The 24,737-nt window shown below is 40.6% G+C and overlaps 1 protein-coding gene across 1 annotated transcript in view; it reads left to right on the forward strand.

Moving 5' to 3' along the window:
- LOC116398761 (transmembrane protein 65-like) overlaps positions 1–24,055 on the forward strand; it is a 29,596-nt gene extending 5,541 nt beyond the window's left edge. The window contains exons 3-8 of the mRNA XM_031875348.1: positions 6,348–6,392; positions 9,610–9,677; positions 11,028–11,082; positions 15,472–15,514; positions 21,216–21,321; positions 21,953–24,055. Of these exons, the coding sequence (XP_031731208.1) occupies positions 6,348–6,392; positions 9,610–9,677; positions 11,028–11,082; positions 15,472–15,514; positions 21,216–21,321; positions 21,953–22,102 (467 nt within the window). The 3' untranslated portion in view covers positions 22,103–24,055. The remainder of the gene's footprint in view (positions 1–6,347; positions 6,393–9,609; positions 9,678–11,027; positions 11,083–15,471; positions 15,515–21,215; positions 21,322–21,952) is intronic.
- The last annotated feature ends 682 nt before the right edge of the window (positions 24,056–24,737 follow it).

Here is a 24,737-nt window from a genome sequence, read left to right on the forward strand (position 1 = left end):
GCTGCCAACAACAGAGCTGCAGTCATTAATAACTAATCAGTGTCAGTGTGACAAGGAGATGTCTGACTAAGCAGTTCTTCATTGGAGACATCCCGAAACTGCAGTGGGTGCTAAACCCCAAAACATTAAGTGATACCTGTTGTTGCTGATGCTGGAAAAAAATAAATAGGCAGTGTGATGTTGATGATGATGAGTGAAGTTTTCTCCTTTTACTTTTGTTATGAACACACATGGACACGGATACGTGGAAAGAAGAGAGTTTTTATTGTAACAGAGGATCTGGTGCCAGCGGGAAGGAATAGAGATGATGGCGTGAGCAGGAAATGTGGGAGAAGCGTGGAAAGCAGCTGTAGCTTTGAAGCTAGTTGATAGCTGGCTGGATGACGGACAGACAGAGGAGAACCAGGGTAGTTATACGAAACACGATGAAGCAGAATCACTGGGAATATCTACTGAGTTGGCCTTGAAGTGTAGCTACCACTAAGGCTGAAACGACAATCTGGCGAGGAGTGGTTGAATAGCTGGGTAGATATACTGCAAGCTGATGAGCAGATGACAGGCAGGTGTAGTGATGAGCTGAGCTGATTGTAGACAGGTGTGCTTTTGCACTCTATATGCAACTGAGGGCTGAAGCGCTAACAAAATGCCTGTAGCTAGCTAAAAGCATTACATTTTAGCCTGTCAAAAGATTATCTTAGCACTACCAGAGGTGCAGGAGATAACTCAAATAATGACAGGACGAGTAAGTTGTTAGCGAGCTAATGCAGCAACATAATACTGCATGGCTTTCTGATTTATCAACACAAATTGCATGCTGCACATGGAACTTGAGGCATGCTGAGATCCCCAAGTTTTTACATGTTTGATATTCAAGGTGGCGTTTGTTTTCGTGATCTTTTCCATTCAATCACGAGGTCATGATCTTGAGAGCGTAAAAGACAGTGATGGATCATTTTCTGCTTTGTTCATGGGACAATATGACCTTTTTAAATGCAACACACCTTCACTTTTTTGTTACCTCCAAACTGTTGCCTCTTTCTTTTCGCTCTATCACCTCCTCACTCGCTGTCTTTTTCCTCTTCTCTGCTCTCATTCTGTCCCTCCCTTTCACACTTCCATGAGATGTACCAAAACACACTACACATCATACCTCCCAGTTTTCTCCTTGGTTTGTACCTGGGCCAATATCACAGTAAGTATTAAGGTTTGTATTCCTTTCAGGCCCTGCATTTACCGCTTGGTAGGTTTAACTCAAGAAGATACTAAGTGGCTTACCTTGCTGCTGAATTGACTTCACCAGCTGCTTCCTTGACTGGCCTGTCTCAACGATATTGAAGTTGGATAGAAGGGATTTATAATGGCAGCGTGTTTACACATCCAGCAGTTACTGAGTCCAATATTCACTCTCCTAACAGCTTTTTGCCAAAATGTAACGCTCTACTTTATTTGTAGAATATTGTATTGTTCCAGTGTGGCAAGCACAATACAACATGTAGCTTACTAGCAGTATGGTAAACAATGGAGATAGACATGGCTGACACCACATGGAAGTATTACTGCTTTATTCTGCATAACAATTGCAAATGTTATGCTCGAGCTTGGTCTTGTAAAACTATCCCTCAATAAGCAGCTTTCTCAATGGTTTGTGAGTCAATATAGTTTTCCCTGCACTTGCTGATATGAACAGTAACATGCAGCATGCTGGATCATGCAAATGTAAAGTTGTCCCACACTAAGCAGAAGCAAAAAAAGGGAGTCGGGAAGATGTCTGTAAACACCTACGCAGCGGTTCTCATTAGCAGGAATAAGTGAAAACACCTGTGCATGCGTTTCTGTTTGTACCGTTGGTGAGTAGGGGTGTTAATTGTAGCAATCTGATCAACGGTTATTACACATCTATGAGGCCAGGTGTGTGCAATTAACTGCAATTAACTTAAATGATAGAAAACCAGCTTGACTTTTGTTGCCAGCATTGAGAACCATTACTGTGAACGAGAGGGCTGCTGCACGATTTGGGTCCACTCGCAACAACAATGTGGTGAGCATTTAGTGTAATACAGTATAGGTGGAATCTGTATCACCATCATCCTGTGATGTAAAATGCATGGTCTCCCAGGAACTATATATCTGTGTGGGTTACCAGAAACCGCAGGGGAAGTCGGTGTAAACTGCCTTTGGTGTGAGGTATAAGCAGCCCATTGCTCAATTAAAAATGTTTCTCTTTTTCTCGTCTTTGCTTTGTCCTTTGCTGCTACTGGCTGGGTGCCCACTTTAAGATGCAGAGGACGTGAGGCAAATTTCCTCTGTTACTGCTGTCGCTTGTGGTTTGCCATTTGTCAGGGGGACATTTTCAAGGATTTGTTGTCGGTTTTATGTGTTTTGTTTCAGGCCTCCACAGCTTCCTTAATTGGCACTGGGGGAATTGTGTGTGTGTGTGTGTGTGTGTGTGTGTGTGTGTGTCTACCTGCCATATAGAGTTCACTGAACTCCCAGGGGGGAAAAAGTACTTCAGGCTCTAGTTTGTGTGGTGTTATGCCCCAATGCTTTGTATTTTTCTCTCACATGTACAGTATATACTGATTTTGCATTTACTTGGAGCATACTTATTATTTTCCCCTCAGCAGACAAAGTATTTTAAATTGTGATGTGTCCTCCAGTAGCAGTCGTATGTGAGGGGTTGGTAAAGCTCAGCAGACAAACAGAAATAAATAGTCTTTCCTCAATATGAGCGTTTACACAAGCTTGAGGTGGACTCAGTCATTTTGTCTAAACTACATTACACTACTAGAAAAATCTAATCCAGTTAGACACAGAAATTTGTGATTGATTGCTTATTAAATTGACATTTTTTACATTTTTTTTCTGCTAGTTATTTTGAAAATCTAATCACCCATTCTAGCACAAATTCATTTCAACCTCAAACTTTTCCAAAAGTGCTGCCACCAAAAAAACAATTGTCCCTGACATCTTGACCCATATCCTGTGTGCTGTGAAATTTGCTCCTTCCTGTAGCAAGGTGCAATGCGGTTGATGAATTGCTATAGCCTTCTATTGCTCCTGTTCTGCTGAACCCATACACACACACACACACACACGCACGCATGCATGCTCGGTCACACACAACCTGCAGATAATCGGATGATATAGATTCATACTGAAACGCATTATATTCACACACCATGCCCCTTCACACACCAGTCGGTGCTGTATCAAACCACACTCTTGATCATATGAATCACTCCTCCGTGTGAGTGCAACTCAAAAATCAATAAGTGATTTTACATTTGCTAGACAAAACACACACACACACGCACACAAACTGCATTGTACTGCTGCACAGTGATGAAAAATGCCCCTGAAAATGTTCTAGTTTCTACCACTGTAACACCAACACCTGAATTTGCAGAAAATCTTATTGCCTCAATATATCATATAACAGTTTTGCTGAGAGAGAACTTGGCTTCTCAGTTCCTTTACAGACTTATCTCCAATTTCCGAAACTCTGTTCCCACTTCAATTTCATGGTGTGTCGGCACCAAGAGACAAAGTGTGGAATGAGCCATTTGTCACGGCAAAACAAAGACAGGAACGTGTGACTTTTGCCTCGCCTTACAACAATCACAGCTAAAGAGGACGTGGGTGCTAGTGTTTGATTCCTCAAACAGACATTTCTGAGCAGCAAGCAGCTGAGGAAGCAATAAGAAAAACAGCAAAGTGAATTCTTGCGGTAAAAGCCAACCAACCACCACACAAAGATGTAAATGTTTGGAGATGGATGTGAGCACCTCAGTGTGAGCCTTTTAGAGTTAATGCCATCTGGCTGTCTGAATAGGAACTGTAGATCATTTCAGTTAAAATATTGAATTTTTATTCATAGATATTATATATTCATGTAATTTGCATACAAAACCAGCGGGCATATAATTCAACCCGCAGCAACACTTCAAAAGAAGCACAATTCTGTCAACGCAAATGATTCTGCAGTAGCAGGATACAAGAGAAGAGAAGGTTTGAGAAGAATGAAACATGGCTGCTTTGGTATTTAATCATGCTTGTGGTTAGATACTTTCACCACTCGTTTCTGCCGGAATCGAATTCTTTGGAGAAAGCAGCCTCGGGGGTATTAAAGGGACCATGCAATCAATACTTGATACCAGAGGAGTTCTTTGGGGAATAGACAGCCGTGTCAGCTATCGCAGTTGTAATATATAGCTGGGAGAGAAACGTCTTCAAGAGATTCTGTATCTCGTTAATGGGAATTTTCATGTGACCAGTGATGAGTCGGTGACTCGGTTGCGTTTTCGTTTGGCCTCATTCTTTTTAAGTGATTGAACATGTAGCAGGAACAGGCTTCTGATTTGGGCCACAATGATGTTTCGCATTATTTTCTATCATGTCAAGATGGGACAGATTAGAAACATGTATCAGAATGATCACTGGCCTGGCGGTTAGATCATAAAACAGCTGAGAACAATTCAGCGTCAAGTTTCAGTGAGAACAGCTGTGTGGTTAATGCAGCAGTACACTGACGGCGCCGGCTCACAGATGAGCACAGGAGGATCATTGAAAGTCTTTAATTAAATCCTAGAACAACCCGTGGATGATTAATATGGAAATAAATATATTCTGGTAATTAATTGCCAAAGCCATCCATCTTCTGTGGGTAACTCTCCCTCTATGGCAGTTTGTTCCTGTCTTGTAGTTTGATAGTTTATGGTTTAGTGCCTGAGAGGATTTTCCCAAAACCTGTGAAATAAATAAGATGCACGCGTTGCTGCAGAGGCTGTGTATGTGTAAGCACTGACGGTGAGCTTACGTTTGTGTGCGTCTCTGTGAAGGTGTCAGCAGTGCTTTTACTCTCTTGCTGATGGAAAGGCCGAGCAGTTGTCTGTGAGCAATATGAGACGAGGGTTAAACTGAAGACCGTAGCGTGAAGCTTGTAATGCGACACTGAGTCCTGAAAGGAAAGGAGGAAGTGAGAAGGACATTAGAAATGGGTGGGGACAGCAGATAGGATGGAGGCAGATATTGTTGTTTTTATGGCCTTTGCATTTATTTATTTTTTCCAGCCTAAGTTTTAATATTATAAGGTGGATAGTTTTGCCAGTTTTCAACGTAAATGTACCTGTGATTGTGATGTAAAGATGTAGTTAAAGCCACTGTGTGGAGCGTTTAACTGGAGATCCGGGCGATATTGCTGGACCTGCTGGAGGGAAGAGAGGCATGGGAGAACCAGAACCAGGACTGAGTGGGGCAGACCGTCAGACTCCTGCTGCAGTATAATAAAAGGTTTTTCTGAAGAGACGCTGGTGCTCAGGGACCAACCATTCAACACAAAATAAAAGTTCCTTAAGATGGAAAGAAAGCCCCACAAAACATGGCATTGTAAATAGTTGGTCCCTAGTCCCAGAGTCAGGACTTGGAAAGCATATTTGGCATTTGCACTTGCAGCAACTCAGTGGGATTAGTGTCCTGGGGATTGCAAGTGTGCATGTGTATCAGTGCACGCTTGTGTTTCTGGGTGTTGGAGACAGATTGTGTTTGGCGAAATCTGCTCCACGCTGGTTTGACTTGCAGTGGTGCAATAACCTGCAAGTGATGGAGCAGACTTCATTATGTGGACTAACATTTCCACTGACCTCAGTAATACAAATCCAATTTCACAGAACCTGCAAAGGAAATTAGCTTCCCTGTCTTCAGCCTTATAACCAAAGTAATTATCGACTGTTGTGTTAATGTGGCACATCCGGTGTGACACTTACGACACTACGACCTCTCGACAACAGATGGATGTTACAGCTCTTTAACTTTGCACTTTTCCTTTAACTTTAGTGTCAAAATGTAGAACAAATGTGGTCGGATCTCAGTAGTCATTTTACTTTCATCCAGCTTGTGTCGGATGAGGTCAGCACTTGACATGAAGGCAGAAAGCAAAGCGCCCACACCTTTGACCTCTTTGTGTCTGTTCAGTCACCACACACACACACACACACACACACACACCAATTATAATCAATGTGCCAGCAAGCCTCCTGTGAGGCCTGATTGGCAGCAGAATTATCACTTGCTGATGCCACTTTTGCCCTCATTTGCGTCTGGCAGCGAGGGAGATGCTCTTCGCTCCTCTCCCTCGCTCCCTTTCATCTCCTCTGACACATTGCTAAAATGTAAAATGTCTCTCTCTCCCCTCTTGCTACTCTTTCCCCTTGTGTCTGAAAGGACTTGACTGATAGGCCTTGCCATTTAAGAACTGTCTGACATTTATCCTGCCCCCCCATAGAAAAACAGGCCACAGGAGATGCAGATGCTTTATAATACATTCTTCTTCTTCTTCTCTTCTTTTTCAGGGCAGCTGGAAGTTGCACCACCTACTAGAGCAGAGTTAAGATATGGTAAGCAGTTTTGTTTTTTTCCTCATCCTGGTGGATGTTTTCGAATGACTCTTTATGTTTATTTTACCATTTTTGTTCGTGTAGAGGGCTGATTGAAGGAGTACACCAATGTGAGAAATGATGATTAATCTTGTAGCATTACCGCCTGGATTGACATCCCTCATTTAACCGTCAATTAACCAGGAAGATTAATGAAGATCAGTCTTTATTAATGAGCAGGTTATTGTGGTTCGTACTTTGTTTCCACGGTCTCCCCAAAGAAAAGGAAATGCTCTGGCTATTAGGGTTATATGTTGAACAGATATGGGATTAGCTATGGCCCCTGATGTCCCAAACTAATTGGTACCTGGGAATATCAGTAACAGAACATGGTTTAAGTGAGACAAATGACGATGAGAGAAGATGACAAGCTGCAAAATGATGGCCCTGTCACTTTATGACACAAAGCACACAATATTTAGCTGCTCCATTATGCTGGGCCACGGTTAGCAGAGGACAACACAAACACACACATACTGTTAAAGAACAGTCCAGATATGAACTCCTGACTGTAAACAGACTCCACCTGCTGCACAGTAATATGCACTGTCTGGACAGCTAATGGACCTTTATATAGTATATTTATTGAGCCATGTTTATGGTTCATAAGATCCCCATTTGCTTCCACTCAAAGTCTTGCTTGGGTCAATAAATACTCAAAAAAAGAAACATGTAAAGATGCAGAAAAAAGAAAACTACACAAGTTATAGCAGAGAGGGGGAAAAAGACACGCACAAAGGAAGATAACCAATTTAGATATTTACTTCCGGCCATGATACCGAAAATGAATTTGACTTGCAATGTGAAGCTCTTTGTATTTGGTGTAAGTTGGTAATCATTTATAGAATGTGTTGCAGATGATTTATCATGACACTCACACATATGTAATCCACCTCCACACACTCAGCTAAAAGCTGATGCAGGCATACTTCACACTGCGCTGCTCAGTTACTGACATGACCTCAGATTCCTCTCCTCCTGCTGAGAGGTTGGAAAAGCTGGTTAAACCCAATGTAGTTCATATCAACCTTTTGTTTGACAAAAAGATATTCCACTGCTAGCAAAAAACAGAGACGTCATGTGAGAAATCTCCCCTCTAAAGCTCGGCGCTTCTCTGGTGCTGAAATGCTGTTTTTCTGGCTTTGGCTCTACAACAAAGACAACACAGCCGAGTGAAACTTTAAAAAGAAACATCAACTAAGCCGGCTGTCAGGTGATTTTCCTCGAGACAGCAAATTAGTGTTGTGTGTATTGTTGCTTTGCTTTTCTCCTGCTTCGAGTGTCGATGACTTCTTTGGAAAAAGTGTCTTTTCATAACTTTAAAGACAGATCCATTCGACCTTTAGTCATAACACTCAGACCTAAAAACCATGAAGTAAACTGCTGTAATCTGTTGTGTGAATGCTATTTGGAGCTGAAGTTTGCCGATGAAATTGTCTCAACTCTGGTCTCATTTGTCACACCGGATCAAAAAAAAGATGACTGTTGTTTTTAATTCACATACCTTTTGAAAACGTATATTGGTATAAACTTATTCTGAAGTTGGAGGAGTGCCTCTGCAGTTTTTAGACTTTAATCTCTAGAGCTCTGAATTTTCCTTTGCCATTAAATAAGATTAGGTGCAGCAGGTTGGATGTGATGTGATCGAATTGTTAAACAGGAGAGCACAGGGAGCGGACCTCTGGCAAGGCAGGATATCTAGACCACATGAGCAAAGTGTGGCCGGAGGGTAAAATCATCAGGGTCAAGATCTTCAGTTGACTAAAATAAATTTGAAAAATCCCATAAAACTTCTGTTATAGGTTATCTTACGTGGTAACAAGTTCTGCACTAACACTGAAAAATCTTCCCTAAACAGCTTTACATAATTTATTCCCAAGTACATCAAAAAGTGCAGTAACTGGAACTGCTATAGCCAGAGGAGTCCGGGGGAGATAAGAGGTTCTCATTGGAAAATTAGAATGTTGAGACCTTGGTGATAGCTGTCGTCATCAAAGCTGTGTGGCTAGTTTGAAGTTCAGTTCATGGTCAGCTACCAAATCTCCGCTGGATGTTTTAAAACGCAGTCACGTGACCTGTTGTCACTAAATTGTATATTCAATGATTCTTTATACTAAAGGATACTAGAGCGAGCCAAGAGGCAAAAGGTCTAATTTCTCTGCACAGAGAAGACTTCACTCTCAGGTTCTACTTTGTCTTCTCTGCAGAGAAGTGTCAGGTCTCGCCATCGAGAGATGCAGTGCTCTTCGAAATTCAATGAAAGTTGCCCCCTGGTGTTACATTATGATAGTCTGTGTTTAAGATATGAATATATGATAGGGGATTTGTGAGCTTAAGCAGCAAGATTGAAAATGCTTCATGGGCAATGAAGGAGAGCTGCAGCAGAACGAGACCTTGAGAAAAGAAGTGACTGGTATTCAGCAGCGATTACGCTCGAAGCCAACACCTTTCTGCAAATCACTTGACTTGAACTAGACTTGAACAAGTCAGACTAGACACTCCACTAGAATAGGCTCAACCTCCCTGGGGCGGTGGGTGACATTTAAAATTCACTTTCACTCCACCAGCTGTATATTAGACGTTATATCTCATCTACACACACAAAACACCTATTTGTGCATGTAGGAATGTGTACATTCTGATAGCCTGTTTGGTCTGGAAGTGGAGCTGCTTGATATTTATGACTATTTGCACAAAAGGTCAAGGTTTTTTTATTTCAAAGATAAAAGCCATTCCAGTTTAGAAAAAGGACTTTATTGTTTTGTTGCTGGTCTGTGTGGTGGCCAATGCTACTAATGACCATGCAACAGAAACCAGATATGATGACTTACCCACTCTAAATAACATCCGGGGGTTAATAATTAATTTTCTATCACACGTATAATGATTATGGATTAAATCTGCACACTGCAGCTGTTTTTGTAATATTCTTCCACAGTTCAATCTGTAATTGCAACATATTAAAAACATTAATGAATACAAGTTTATTACGAGCATCTCCCAACAGGCGCTGTATATTTTTCATTTTCTTTTCAGCACAGAAGCATTTTGTGTCCAGTGATATAATGTTATTGTATCTTCTTTGTGTTAATTCTGTCCCCAAGGCTCAATTATGTTATTCGTTAAAGAAGACATAAACACAATCTGCATACTTTCTGTTTTCTGTGTTATTTTACAGTTCTGCTGCACAATGCAATCCCATTCGTTGGATTTGGATTCCTGGACAACTGCATCATGATTGTCGCTGTAAGTCTGTCGGCGTCATGTGTTCCGCTGCAGCTCAGTGGGTGTAAAGATTTACTCAGTGTTGGGAGTTTGATTTCCACAGGGGGAACCTGTGCACAAAGAATGAGTTACTGTAGGAAGCTTTCTTTGGATGGAAACATCGGCGAGAGGAAGAAGAAGAAATGTTTTTTTTGTTTGCTGCTGCTGTATTTACATCTCTGTATATTTCCTGTTTTCTCTCAGTCATTGCTTGGCAGTCTGTTCCTCGTCTCTGTTTCTCAGAGTCCTTACTTTTCTCATTTGTCTTTTAACATCTGATACATTTTTTTATAATTGTCCTGCCACAAGCTATACCCACTCTTCATTAAGTCTTTGTGAAGTTGATCAAATAATTAAATCTAAACCCAGTGGAACAATCTGCTCGGAGAATGAAGAGCAGTACGTTTTTTCAACAACAAAAGAGTGCCTTCACTGCAGGTTTTTTTAACACAGATACAGTGAGTTCTTGGAGGCCTCTACAAAGAGATGGAACAACAAATTGACAGTGAAAAAATATAATAAAATAAACAAAAGAGAATAAACAAACAATAAATTGAGTATAATGAAATGTAAAGTAAGAATATGTGTATATTATAAACACTATATCGATTTTTTTGCCTTTTCTCTTCATAAAGTAGACTGCAAAAGTATGAAAATTCAAATCAATAAGTAATCGCATTTTTGGGCTTGATTTGATTTGCCTGTGAAATGTGCATTTGATAAAATGTTTCTTTTTAATGGAAGTGAGTGTAAATGTCTGCAAGATAAAGTGATGCATCCTGCCTGAAGACCTCTGGCTGATTTCCATAAGAGCTCTGCACTAAAGCCAGGAAACCATAAACTGAAAGACTAAAAGCTTCCAGAAAATGGCCGATGGAAGCTTCCAATAAAAGTACTTATTTTTAGCTAAAGGCTAAAGCAACCATTTTGGAAAATACCTTTGAAGTTAAAAAGTAAAGAGAAGAGAGACCTATAGCCAATGTTATTAGACATTAAACCAGGGAAGTTGTCAATACTAGAGATATATTTAAAAAAAAAAGCGTACTGTTGTCATGGACCATAAATTATCCTCTTATGATAACGAAGTTAGCCTCAATTAGATAAGTAACATCTGTATTCCTCTCTGAATATAATTGAGAAAGAACATGTGAACAAATGCATTTCATGTCATACATTAGCTTGCACTGATGGTTTGTATTATAGAATGACGGAAATAAATTGAAAGCTTTCCTGTCTTACAAATGAACGTGTGTGTGTGTGTGTGTGTGTGTGTGTGTGTGTGTGTGTGTGTGTGTGTGTGTGTGTGTGTGTGTGTGTGTGTGTTTCTCGCAGGGCACACATATTGAGTTATCCATCGGCGTGATCCTCGGCATTTCAACTATGGCTGGTAAGAGAATCTCATGCTCCTAATGTAACTTAGTATCTAATAACAAATATTTATATGTTTGAATCAATAAAGTTCTCTGCTCAGACAGTCCAGAAGGCTTTCAAAAGCACGAGTGCGAGGTAGAGAGATGTTTTTTCTGTTGCATGGTTTTTGTTCTGGAGGGGCAATGAAGCATTGTATTTTCACTATTCTGTTCTTATCTTAGCTTTTGAAAACATCCTTGATTTTTATCTCGTTGAATGTCATTTATAGTCATGAATGGTTGTATTTTATACAAAGTTAAACCTGCACTGACAACAAGAGAAACATACATGTTGCTTGCTGCAAAGCCAACTTTGATCGGTTCTCTAAACACGCCTTTTAATAATCCATCTGGTTTGCTTTCTAGTATATTTGCAGACATAATCAGTCCAGTTAAATTTCTAATTGAATTGCTCACATTACAGCCAGATTTAGGTAAAAAAAATTTGAAGCAAATCTAGATTTGACACAAACGCACGATTACTGTAGACTTGGTTTAGGTTCACATATACATTTTGCCATCCAGACTGCAAGTCACACTCCCTGTCTGCTTCCTCGTTAGAGTGACGGTGTTCCAAATCACAGCGGACTCCAACTCCTTAAAACAACGATGGAAGGAGGCATTTTCAATTTCAGTGTTGACAGAATAGCCAGCCTGATAATGAAGCTTTAATGATGAAGTCACAATTTGAACACTGCTGTGACACTAATCCAAAAAAGAAAGTGGGATAACATTAGAGAAAGGAATCAGAGAGAGAGATGTATGATAATGCTGTTCACGAGCAGGTTGAATGAGTGTAATATCCATTAAGCTCAAAGAGGCGCATTTTAATGTTATCACTTGTTTCTATTCAGCGCATCTGGGAGAGACTCTGAGGTTATGTCACATATCACTGCATGTGAATGCAGACCGGAGCTTTAAGAAGAGGAGATACTACTGAAGCAGAAGGACTCTCACCATTTTACATACTTAATGGTGATGAAAGAAACAACCATTATGTAAAACTGCTGGCAAATCATAACCACCGCCATCACTCAGTCAGCATTGGAGTCATGCTAATGAACCTAGCCAAATCCCAGTTTATTTCTTCCTTTGTTTTTGTCTATGGGGTACAAAAACAATATTGAGTTTAAGGTCAGCTGGCATTCCCACATCTACTCTGCCTTCCCCTTCTGCTTCTTTTGTGGCAACAGTGAGCTTTGGTTGCTTTTGGCTCAAGCTTTTAAAGATCAAGTTGTCTCAGTAAACTGATCTGTCTGAAAGACAAAGAGAAGTCAAAGCTGATGCTGTCGCAGAGCAGAGGAGGAGAAGCCTGAAGCCTGTTTTATACTGGAGAGATGTGGAAAACTTGACCAGTGCAGACTAAAGCAAGGAGCGATGCCTCCACCGTAGGGAGGAGGTATTTGAATCTTTACTTGAGGTGCTTATTGTATCAAACACGTTTTTGACTTGATCCTGCTCTTGTAGATTAGAAATTCAGTTTAAAAAATGTGTATTTGTTCATTTTCTTTTGAAACTTCTACAATGAATGGATGATTGGGATTATGATTAAGCCAAGAGAGCAATTCCAGGCCTGGTGGGATTTAGCGACAGTGTTATCAGGTTGCAAACTCAGCCAGAAAATGTGAAGTTCATTTTTCAGCTAGTTTGACAGCTAGAGCCTGTTATCTCTACTAAGAGATCTGACAGCGAGCTCTAGCTGCAAAAATCCCCATTAAATAAATGATTTGCAGGAAACTAGCAGCTTGAGCGCAGCTACATAAAGACTAAAAACAGAAAGAGAGTCTGTACTTCCTCAAGCACAGCCTAGTTTCTATCACTCAGACTCCTTTTTCACAGCAGTGGTAGTGTTTCTTGTTCCTGCTACATTTGGGACATGTGGGAGTGTGCAAATCAAGATGCTGCAGTTATCTAGCCCATTTCAGAGTGATGCAATGCTAGTGTCAAGCCTGCAGTCAAGTCCACCAGTCACACATGTTCTATAGGAGGCAAATGTGGCTCAGCTGGCTCAATGAAGGTGGACGCTGCACCACTCGATGGTGGTTTACTGCTGAATTGGTTTATCGTACTTGAAACAGAGATAAAAATGTAAAAAAAACACTTCATTACAAATTGCAACTAGTTGGAACATTTTTAGTTTAACATGTTTATATTGCATCATTATGATTTTAATACAGCTTTTAATAACATCCTGCATTAACATAACAGACTGTATAAATGCCTCCAGATCTCTGGTTTACTTGTTTGTTAAGACCGATTTCCACACTCACCTGCCTTACCTTAAGCCTCTCCATAGCTGCAACTGCATACAAACACACTTGTGGGCACACATACATCAAATACACACCGACCTTTGGGTGATGACACTTGTGTATGGACAGGTACGTGTAGGTGTGTGTTATTGTTGCTGTAGAAAGCCTCCGGCTATAGATAGGTGTTGCTCATATTCAGCTATCATCATGACCTACAGCTGGTGAGTGAGTGAGCCCAGCAGGTAAAAGCAAGAGACAACAACAAGACATCACCACAGTCTCCCATTTGTGGTTTCACATTGTTTCACAGAGCATTGATCCACAAATAGATGTCGGTGGATAGTACACATGCTGACAGTATCTCTGATTTTGCTGCAGGTCCAGGAAGTTTTAGAAAGTGTCTGTGAAAGATGGAGATATCCATCAAAACGTATGCATGTGATCAAAGAAACAGAAGAACAGGGAAGGGAATATAAAGTATGTTGTATTCTCTCACTTATGCCCAAACCTAGTTTACTCTCCCTTGCGAGTCCCTCTTTCTTTTTTCTAATTAGTGAAAGTGATGGGCGAAGTACAAGGCTTCGAATGTTGTAAGTAAGTGTCTGTTACATAGTTGGCAACATCTTTGGATTGCACCTCTCAGCACCCTGTGGAGATGGACTTGATCTAATGCAGACAGTGAGCAGCAGGGAGAACAGCGAGCTAATGGCAGACAGCCGACAAAGTTTATGAAAGTACATTTCAAGTGTGTGTGTGTCACATTGAGGACATACAGTACCTCCATGTAATAGAAGATGTCATTACTCTAAAGTATCAGCCATCATATTATAGAGAGAATATACAGTGTGTGCTGCAGCCAGACAGTTAATTATATAGTTTGGCAAAAATACCGTTACAGTGATGCAACATTTGTCAGACATGAAAATAACTAAACACACAGCTTGACAAATGCAGTCTGGCACAAAAAAAGATTACCTTTCTAAAACACAGCTCAGGTTTTTTTTTTATATCGCTGACTTGCACATTTTCCCCCCTCCTGTCTTGCCCTTCTCCTTGAACGCTGAAGTAGTGATAAAGTCATCCAAAGAGCGTCTCAAAGAGCAACAGGCTAAAGAGGTTGATTGGAGCCAAATACAGACAAACCTGCAGCTTGTTTGTAGCTGATGCTTTGTTCCAGCAGGCAGGCGAGTCCTTCAACAAGGCCAGGGTCCTCAGCCTGCTGAGACACACGGCAAACAACACTCTATGGCTTCACTAATTAAACTGTGGCTCTTTAAAGTCTTATCTGAACTCCTCTCTGAGGGTCTGTGGGTAATTTATTCAGATGTACAACTACAGGTTGTGTGTAGGAAGAGAGCCAAGACCTCCTGCCAGAGTTGGGTGGAGATTGTTCCTTAGCAGGAATGGCACTGCTGCTTCGTTTCCATTCCCCTGAGGATGTCCGTGTCGCTGCGACAGCTAGAGCAATACTCTGAACTCAGGGTCACGGACAACAGAGAGCACCTCCTGAGCCCAGCACAGACTTTATTTTCCTTTTGGAGCCACGACTACAGTAACGTACATGCAACAGAACAAGCAGATTCTTTAACGCAACATCTCCCCACTCATGGATATTGACACATATTTGCTCATTAGTAATTTCAGCATTCCCTCATCCCCCTCTCCTCCGACACTGCTCTGATTATTCATGGGAAGTTATTATGCTCAGCGACGTGGGCTTCAGCGATGCATCTGCCTCCTTAATGAGCTTTGAATGCACTGTGGCTGTCCATCATGTCCTGTGCAAAAACCCAACATGGTAAAAAATAACCAGTGTGGTTACTGACCCATATTCTCTCCGTGTTTTTATATTTAGATAAGAGGCTTTATTGGTAATTATGGGGCTAAATATTATGCCTACTCTATTAGTATTTCCGATGCACATGTAATGTTGCTATGCTATTCTTATTCAGCAAATCTTTTTTGCTAACATCACGCCTTATTTATATTGATAATGAAGGGAATGAATTTACCAGATGACTCCAGGGTCGTGCCTCTTTAGAGCCGTAGATACAAACTTCAATTTCCTAACTCATTTTGTAAACGTGTCTCTTTCTTTTCTCGCTTTTTCTACAGCTGCTGCCCTCGGCAACCTGGTGTCTGATCTGGCAGGACTAGGGTAAGAATAGCACACACACACACACATTGTCTTCCAAAAAACACACATACACACCCTCACACACACTCACACGCAAGCATACAGACAGGCAGCTTTTACCCTTAAAGTTTCTGCAAATCATGGCAAGTTGACGGAAGATTTAGAGTCGTTACCCTCATTCACTCAAATGATGAAATGTGAAGAAAAGCTAAGGTAAAGATTTATCATCTCACTCCACTCCCTTTGGTGAAGGCTAACTCATTAAATTGCTCAACATTAAATGGTAATTACTGAATAAGCCCAGAGGACGATAAGCACGAGCAGCAAGGGAGGAAAGGAATCACAGTCAGCAGAGGTTTGAGTCCCGCTGAGGACTCTGTGAGGACAGAAGACTATATGCGAAGCAAAAAATGGAGTTATTACTATGAATGAAGAAAAGCCAAATAATTTAAACCTATCGGACTGAAAAAGGTGTAAATGAGGAGAGTATGCAGCCCGACTTAACTGTGAATTGTGTAAGTTTACAGCTACAGAAAGAAACTACAGTAGACTGTACTGTAGAACTAAATATTGGTGTTGATCTAGTTATCAACCCATGTTGAGAACACTTCAGTTTGATGCACATAAAAACAATCAGAAGAAATTGTTCAACAAAGTCATTTGCATCTATAAAAAATGTATATATTCCTTAACTATGTTCCTCGTTTATTTCATCGTACTGGGATTACATTGGATGTTGTTGTACAAGGAGTGATGCAACATTATTTATTTAAGGTCTGATCAGGCACATTTTGTCAACCTGTAATGTATTGACATTCTGGGTTTGTGCGTTGTAAATGCATTTAATTATTAAATGCATTTAGTATAGTTTATTGCATTAATATAAGTCAGGTTCTAATCATCAGTCTTATACTCTGTTTTAACTCTGTCAAAGTGCCTCATTAATACTAACCAGGATTAAAGTAAATTGTTTTGATCTCTGTTTTCTGCCTCACTTCTCTTCATTTTATTCCATTTCCACTGACAGAAACAAAACAAAACAATCTAAAAATAGTTAATGAATTAATGAAGTACAACTGAATCAGAATAATTACTGTCACGGTCGTCTGCAGCATGTGATCAGATTTGTTCAATAAAAGCATAATGAACCATCACAAGTGGAAGCCGTCAGTTTTGGATCAATTCAAACGATTGCGATGCATTACTGGGTTCAATCAGCTGATTGATGACTCAGCTTCCTAACCTGCCAACAGTAATAGAAGAGGCATCCAGCCACGTGTCACCAGCAACCTACTGGTTGTGTTCCAGTGATTATCAGGGATCAGGCTCTCATTAAAATACAGACATTTCAGTAAAACAGACGGTAATAAATAGACGGACTAATAGAAAGACAACTCGACAGGCTGTGCTGTTGCCTTTGCACCGTTTTAGTGTCATAGATTAGCTAAGTTGTTCTGGACTTTGCAAACGCTCTCAGTGGACACACACCACCAGCTGTGTCTCTGTGTGAGCCACTCAATCATAATGGGGAAGCAGAGCCCCTGTGGCCAGTTTGTCAAGGTGAGACTCGATTGGACCAGACAAGAGAGACTTCTTTTCTATTTTGATGGATTTAAACCAGTGTGTGTGGAGGCTGTTTGTCTGCTACTGAGTGCCAGTGGAGCTCCTGAAGGAGTCCTACCATCCCTGCAACATTTGCATCACCGTTAATGTTTATTTCAAAAGTAAACACACAATAAACCCTGTGATTCAGATTACTGTGGGAGTCAGTGGCACTTCAGTAGCGGTCGAGAGCTAAATAGGAGGCGCAGTGGATTGTAGGTACTTTTGTCAGAAGCCGACAGATGAGACTCAAGATGCCTCTTTACTGTAAACTGGTTGCATTTTCATTTGGTTTGTTTCGATCCACACTGGCCATTTGCAAAGTGAACCATTTCAACATTGAACAGCTCATTGGACCTGACTGCTACCCCCCTCGGCTTAGATACAGTTACAGTGACACGTTTTGCTGAGCGTGAATGGCTTGTGCAATGAGCTATTGCTGCAACTAATCAACATTGTCTGAACAACAGTCCGAAACCCAAAGATATTCAAGAGGAAGACCAGCTAATTTAACATTTGTATACGTTGAAACCAGTTAATTCGTGGCCTTTTTGCTTGAAAAACAAATTATACATTTTTAGATGGCTTGTTTGAATGTTTCCTGTTGATTGACATATCCTTTAATTTACTAGTCGTTGCAGCTCTAGCATGTACTCTTCACTGTTCTCAACCTTTCAGTGTCATCGCTAACAGCAAATGTAAAATAAAAAAAATAAAAAAAACTGAATTATCAGTCTGTCCATGTACCCATAAATTTGCATTTTTTGTTTCCTGCAGTTGGCTTGGTTTACACTCTCACTTCTAACAAAACACACTTCAATTAATTTGGAAGAGAATCAACATCCCTCTTTTCAAGCAGTCCGGCTGTAATGATGTTTAGTTAAAAGTGTCCTCGCCCGTCTAAACAAGCTAAATTAAAATCTCTGGAGATTAATTAAAATGCTGCTAACATGCTTAGTGTTAACCTCAGCTTCCTTTAGTTCACATTTGGTCGCAAGAAGAAGAAGAAGAAATTATTTAGAGACAGGAAACGGTGAGCGCAGCGATTAGGAGAGGATGTAAAACAGGTTCATGTGCAAATTATCCAGCTGATCCTCAGGGACTCCCAGTGAAAGTCAAAGGAACCAGTTTATCCGAGTGATTTTCTCAGTCAGGTAGTCAAACAGCACAAATAAATGTAGCTCTCAATACAGCATGTTCCTCTGGAGTCTCTTGGGTCGATAATGCGGTGATTGCATTGCAGCGATTGTTTGTAAACCACCCACTCAACGTCTGTCTTCCTCGACCAAGAGACAGCGACTGACTGACTTATGCTCTTGTATAAAATGGCTCGTGTGTGAGTTGGTGCCTGTGGTGAGCAATCTGTGCAACTATATCCACATATGCGTTTGTGTGTAGCGGTTCATGCTTGGGTGGATTTGTAAGATTTTCCTTTTCCTCCGTGTGTGTGTGTGTGTGTGTGTGTGTGTGTGTGTGTGTGTGTGTGTGTTTTGACAGAAGTACCAGCTCAACCTCGTTGAAGTCCATAATTTAGCTCGTGAGTCATTCTGACCGTTCAGCCTGCAGATGATGCTCCTCCTGCACAGCTTAGTCTCAGCTGCTGTTGGTGTTCCTTATGGACTTAATGCCTTAGTGGGACAGACGAGGCAGACAGTAAAGCATTAATACATTCAGCCAAGTTAGAAAACAGGACAAAAACACTTACAAGAAACATATTAGTGGGCTCTAGGGAATACAAAATGGGGTCCCAAATTTGAATGGTCTTACTTGACTTAACCCTGTGATGTCATATCTGTATTTCTGTTTTACAACTATTGCTTGTTGAGTTGGAGCATACTCCATGACCTTGTGTTATAACAAGCAGATAAAGGCAATTAATGAATGGATGATTAATAGTTCAATGTATCCATTTATTTGTCTTTATATGGGTATCAGGAGGACTAACAGAGGGTGCTACTTCATCCATCCGCTTAGAGAAAGCCTGGTTTGCTTGCCTTCCTCTGAGGAGGTTTAAAGCCCAGTATCTGTTCCACACAAGAAGGGACTCAGTAATTCTCAAGGATACGTCAGTAGGGCCGATGCTTCTTTAAATCGTGACATTATCCTAGTTTATCCTGGCGAAGGAGGACTCCTGTAATGACACTCCAGTAACCATCAATTGTAGCTCATTTATGATTGTAACATTTTTGTTCCTGATATTTCTTTCTCACTCATTTTGATTCACATGCCTGCCAATGGCACCACTGCTCTCTGCATCAAACTGTTTCAGAGATAGCTCCATGACTATGAGAGCAGCACCTATTTAAATCCAACACAGATATTGCCCACCTGATGATGTTAATAGATTCTCTTTGTTGTTCCAGGAAGGTTTTGTTATTGCTTCTGGTGCAGCCAGGCTGAGCTTTAGCCTTCTGTCTGCTTCTCACGCTGTGAGTCTGGGGCTCACAAATGATCCAAAGCCCGAGATAAAAGTAAATGTAATCATTTTAGTGGTTTGAAAACTGCAGGTATTTTATTCTCTGATGCTGCCCGTAATTCTTTTGCCGTCTTCTGTTGCAAATCTGTGAAATATTTGGACTGGGTTTGACTCAAAGGCAGACGTCTGTATTATTGTTCCATCAAGGTATGATATATTACATTTCTTTGTATGAATATGAGAGTCAGTGTTTGGATTGATAATGAGAAGAACAATATACAATAATTATATGATATGATTGTCTATATATAATGATTGTCTGCTGTGTAATTATTGTCCGCATGATTAGTTTGGATTTACCTGTAATGATAAAAATCTCTCCTAAATAACTTTTACCATTTCTGTTTTACTGTGATGAAAGTCTATTGCCATCAGACACACGCATGCACCTCAACACACACGCTCTGGCCTCCTCTCCTCGTCTCCTTATCTCTCTCTCAAATATGCTACTTGCTGCATGTCACTCCCTTGACTCGGCAGCTGCAGCTTATTTGTGTGTGCAGTGATCTGAGGATCCATTCGTGCCAGTGACTGAACCAGACCTGGGTCAAAATATTCACTTGAATTTCTTTTCTCACCCTGGAACTGGAACTTTGTTTTTTTGCTCACACTGGAGACATGACAGTAAGGTACAACAGTTCTCCATACACTTTTAGTTTGAGTTATTGGTACGTTCGTCACACTGTTGCTGTGTTAGATGGACAAGTGAACCGGGCCCCAGACCCTCAGAGGTCCCAAAGGCTCAATGTTGTTTGTGAGAAAGCTGTATCAGGGACATACACTAAATTGTGGCTCTGTGACTATTTTTCAGACGCACTAAACTCACCATCTGTACATGTAAACACAGTGTCAGGGATCCACATCAGACAAAACTGACAACTTTACAATTGAAATAAACAAGTTTTGCATGATTAATGAGTTTCTTTATTGCTTGGTGAACACTATTCTTTATCTGCTGCAGTCTGTCTTTGCTCCGTCATCTGTGTAAAGCACTTATTTCATTTATTCTCTCTCTCTCGCTCTCTCTCTGGTTTTATGATAGATGGCATCCACAAGGCGCAGACTGGAACATTCATCTGCTGATTTACTTGTTTTTTTTCCCCCGTAAATATCGATTACTTTGGTCGTTTATTTTGCCGTGTGGTTTAATGGATCATGACGTGATGTAGAAGAACATCTAAAGGAGACAAAACAAACACAAATGAGTGGTTTTCAATTTAATTTATGTGCGATTTACACCCTGAACACAATTTTAATATGCCTGCGAATGTGTCTACCACATTGTTTTAGTGATGCAATTTATTCCCATAAGTCATTGCTGTCATGTTTACAGGATGTTGACAACTTTTGAATCTCTTTATATTCACGTTTGAATAAAATGCGAAGCTTAGAGCCAAGGACTCAACTACTGTATGTATACAGTGTTTATATTTTGCATTGTGCACATGCCTGAAGACACTGACTCCCATTTTGAGGCTTCTCTGTCGATAACGGATTCACGTGACTCTATTGCTGACCTTTGCGTCTACCACGACTCTCTGCGCTGCTTGAACAGGCTTTCCATCTTGGGAAATGTCCAGAAGTAATTCATGTTGTAACTAAGTTTGAGTCCTCTCTCTTCTGTCTGTCTCTTCCTCTCTTTAGGCTGGCAGGTTATGTGGAGGCCTTGGCCTATCGGCTGGGGATGCCGATTCCCGACTTGAGCCCAAAACAGGCTGACATGTGGCAGACCAGAGTCAGCTCTCATGCAGTCAGTATCATCACCTTTTTGTGTGTGTGTGTGTGTGTGTGTGTGTGTGTGTGTGAGAGAGTGAGTGAGTGAAGGACAGACAGACAAGAGCCTATCAGACTAATAAACACTCAACAGAAACAGTCCTCAGTCAGAGTGAATATTAATGAAGCTGTCCCCAATCCGCATTTGAGAGATTCAGTTTGTTGTGGATGTTAAACATCAAACCAGGTCAAGGGGGTTTGTGCAGCGACAACAGGAACACAAGTCTCTGTGACGTGCCCCTTCGATCGCTCCGTCATTGTGCGTTAAACCTGAATGATTGTTAATATGCCGTGACCGCTAAAGTGTGAAATGTAATTATCTGTAATTAGGTTGAGTGATTAGTCTAGCACTGAAAGGCTCTTTGCTGAGAGTGAATGAAAGGTCATGGCAATTGTCCTCGCATGTTGGGCAATGCCTGTTGTGTTTTCTTGCTCAATCTTTACAGTCCAGGTTCTGCATGAATAAAATGTGCAATAAAATGATGAATCCCTGTTTACTGATACATTTAGACCAAACTTGTCTTGATACTTAAATGTCAAAATGTGTGTGGATTATTTAAAAATATCTTATCAGTAATATTTCCTTACTTCCATTTACCTCTGTGCAGGGCAAAGCCATTGGCGTTGGCATCGGCTGCATCCTCGGCATGTTTCCTCTTTTTTTCTTCAAGGACGATGAAGAAAAGAAAAAGAAGAAAGGCCAGATGGAGGCAAAGGAGAAAACACAACCTGCTCCAACAGAGAGCAGCAAAAACTGAAACTTTCATTTCGTCTGAGACAAAATCTATTTGGAGCCCATTAGAATACTTTAAACTGGGACTGATTGCGCTTGTCTGGTGGACTGGAGTGTATGGAAATGTAATTGAACCCGTTACAATCTAATCATCGTCGGTTGGCCCAGTCAAACAATCAAAGCACGGGGACCTGACCGTCTCTTGAAGAGACACGAAGTGGTTGATTCATTGGACTGCTGCTACTCCAGCTATTGCACCGTAACCTCACTTTGTCTTGTCTGACCAACACGAGCTGAAACTCATTTATCTAAAACACACTGCCGTGGCCTCTTTCTCTCCTCTGCTTCGGGTTTGTTGACTATATAAACGTCTGTTCGACTGAACAAAGAGGCAATCCAGTGTTAAACTAATTCCTAGTCAGTTTTTGAGGGTGGTGAGCCAAGGAAAGATGGTCACTTTTGCATATTAAGATGCACCCTTCCACATACCTACAGTACATTACAGTACAAAGTACATTACCCTTCAGTTTTACAAGCATGTCTGCCTTTTGATGATGTCAAAGTCTTAATAAGTCCTGCCTGTCTCATTCACTCCCCATGACAACCAGTCAGCTGATGTTGGTGAGAATGCAGGCTGTTAAATAGGTGACACCTGCTCACTGCTTCTTTAATACTTTAGATTTTTATGTTTTTCTTTCTTGGTGGTTTCACTTAGAATTATATGCTGCATGATGATCACCCAAAGCGGTAACATGCCCCTAATGTCTCCCATGTGTGCTGAATGTAACCAGGTAGGCACAGTTCAAAAAAATCTGACCTTTTGAAGAGCAGTCTGTTACTTTTTCTGGAGAGTTGAGCAGGAAGGAGAGAATTACAGAGAGGCAAAGGGAGGAAGAGAAGGGAGACGCTGTGGCACGTAGATAAGCAATAGCAACACTGAACCACTTGAGACCTCTGTCCCATTTGCACCGATGTTCTGGCTCCAATACGATATTTATCTCCTCGCCAACCTGCAGCTGAACGACAGCACACCTCTCCTGTGCAGGATGAGATAGCAGCAGGCCTCTGGTCTACTTTCTCTTATGGGGCCTTCCTTACAACTACAGCCCTGTGGATAGTTTAAATGTGTCTTCACAGTACATGAGATGAGTATTACCTTTTGTTACCTATTGTTTTTATTCTGTAAAAAAAGATGTTACATTTTTTTAACACTGACACTACATTTTTCTCCATTTGTATGCTATATTGTCTTTGCTCTACTGCCCTCTGCTGGCTGAAATTCAGAGGAAATTGCAAGTTTCTTCCAGCGCAAGTCATCAGTTATCTGCTTTTCCTGTTTAGTATTCAAGCCCCTCTATGTCACTATGATTATTGTTGTTGTTTTTTACAAAGTAATCTGCAGCATCAGTCAGTCATGAAACATGAAGGCCAAGTCTATCCATCCATCTAGTCCATCCAAGTCCTCATTCAGCTCTCACTGATTTCCTAATTTATCTTTTGAAGAGTTTTCTTTGTCACCTGCGCGGCACAGGTTGCTACTCTTATCAGCAGGACTGAGGACTGTTGTTGATGGTGTTGAATCTGTTTAGAAGTTGAAAAGAAAGGAAGCAGCGCACGTGCCACTGAATGGAATTTCCTCACAGAAAATGTATTTATTTTTGTTATGATATACAGAGTTGTACTAATGTGTGTTTTGACTGTATATTCTCTTTATCTCAAAGGACAGTAAATAATAGGACATATTTGTGAGCACAAAAACACCTTTTCTTAGTATGTTTTCAACAGGAAGGAACTGATCGCTCTGTTACGGCCCATGTCTAAACCTATGCTAAACATGCTCTGAAGACTTACCCTGTATAAGATTGTTCTAACAGTAATAACAGCAGAGAAAATAATTGAACGTATTCATGTTAGGATTTTTGATCTGATTGCTTGATTTCCACCTTGCATGCACTGCTAATAAAACAAACCCTATTGTACATGTTTACTGTGTAAGAATCATAACAAAACGTAGTATGTTCTAAAAGTGATGCATTGGATCCAAATCACGAGAGGTGATTAAAAAAAGAACAAGTAACTTGATTAACTTGCAAATTAAAAATGTATTGACTGATGTGATAAAAAATATGTATTTTATGGCTCTCTAAACAGTAACAAAGCTATAGTTGAAAATAGGACGGTTAAAACCAGGTTTGTTTTTGTGTATCCGTGCAGAGGAGTATTGGATCATTAAATTGCCCGTCTCGGTGCTTTAAGTCCGTCTTTTGGGCAATTTCAGTCATGGTAAGAAAATATAATCTAAGTGTCAAAACACTGTAATTTGGGGGCGACTTTGCACTGCATCACTGAACTTATTTGTGTTACTGGGAGGAAAACGATTTACAGTTTATGAAAGCTCAGCCGATACATTATCTTGAACTGATGTAATTTTATTGTTTGAAAAAAATCGGGGATGTTAAATCACAGAAGACTGAAGAAGCACATTCAATGATTCTTCATGGGTTGCCTCCTTGGTGAAATACAGTAGCCAATATCGTAGGTCTTGAGTTAAGGACCTTATTTGTCCGCTGATATTTTTGTCCATTGTAAGCTGGCTGCCTATATTCATTTTGTTGACACAAATGCAAGTGACAAAATTTGAAGTTCTTTTGAAATCATGT

This window comes from Anarrhichthys ocellatus, unplaced genomic scaffold (assembly GCF_004355925.1).
Source record: "Anarrhichthys ocellatus isolate YVR2014 unplaced genomic scaffold, GSC_Weel_1.0 scaffold89, whole genome shotgun sequence".
Taxonomy (NCBI): Eukaryota; Metazoa; Chordata; class Actinopteri; order Perciformes; family Anarhichadidae; genus Anarrhichthys; species Anarrhichthys ocellatus.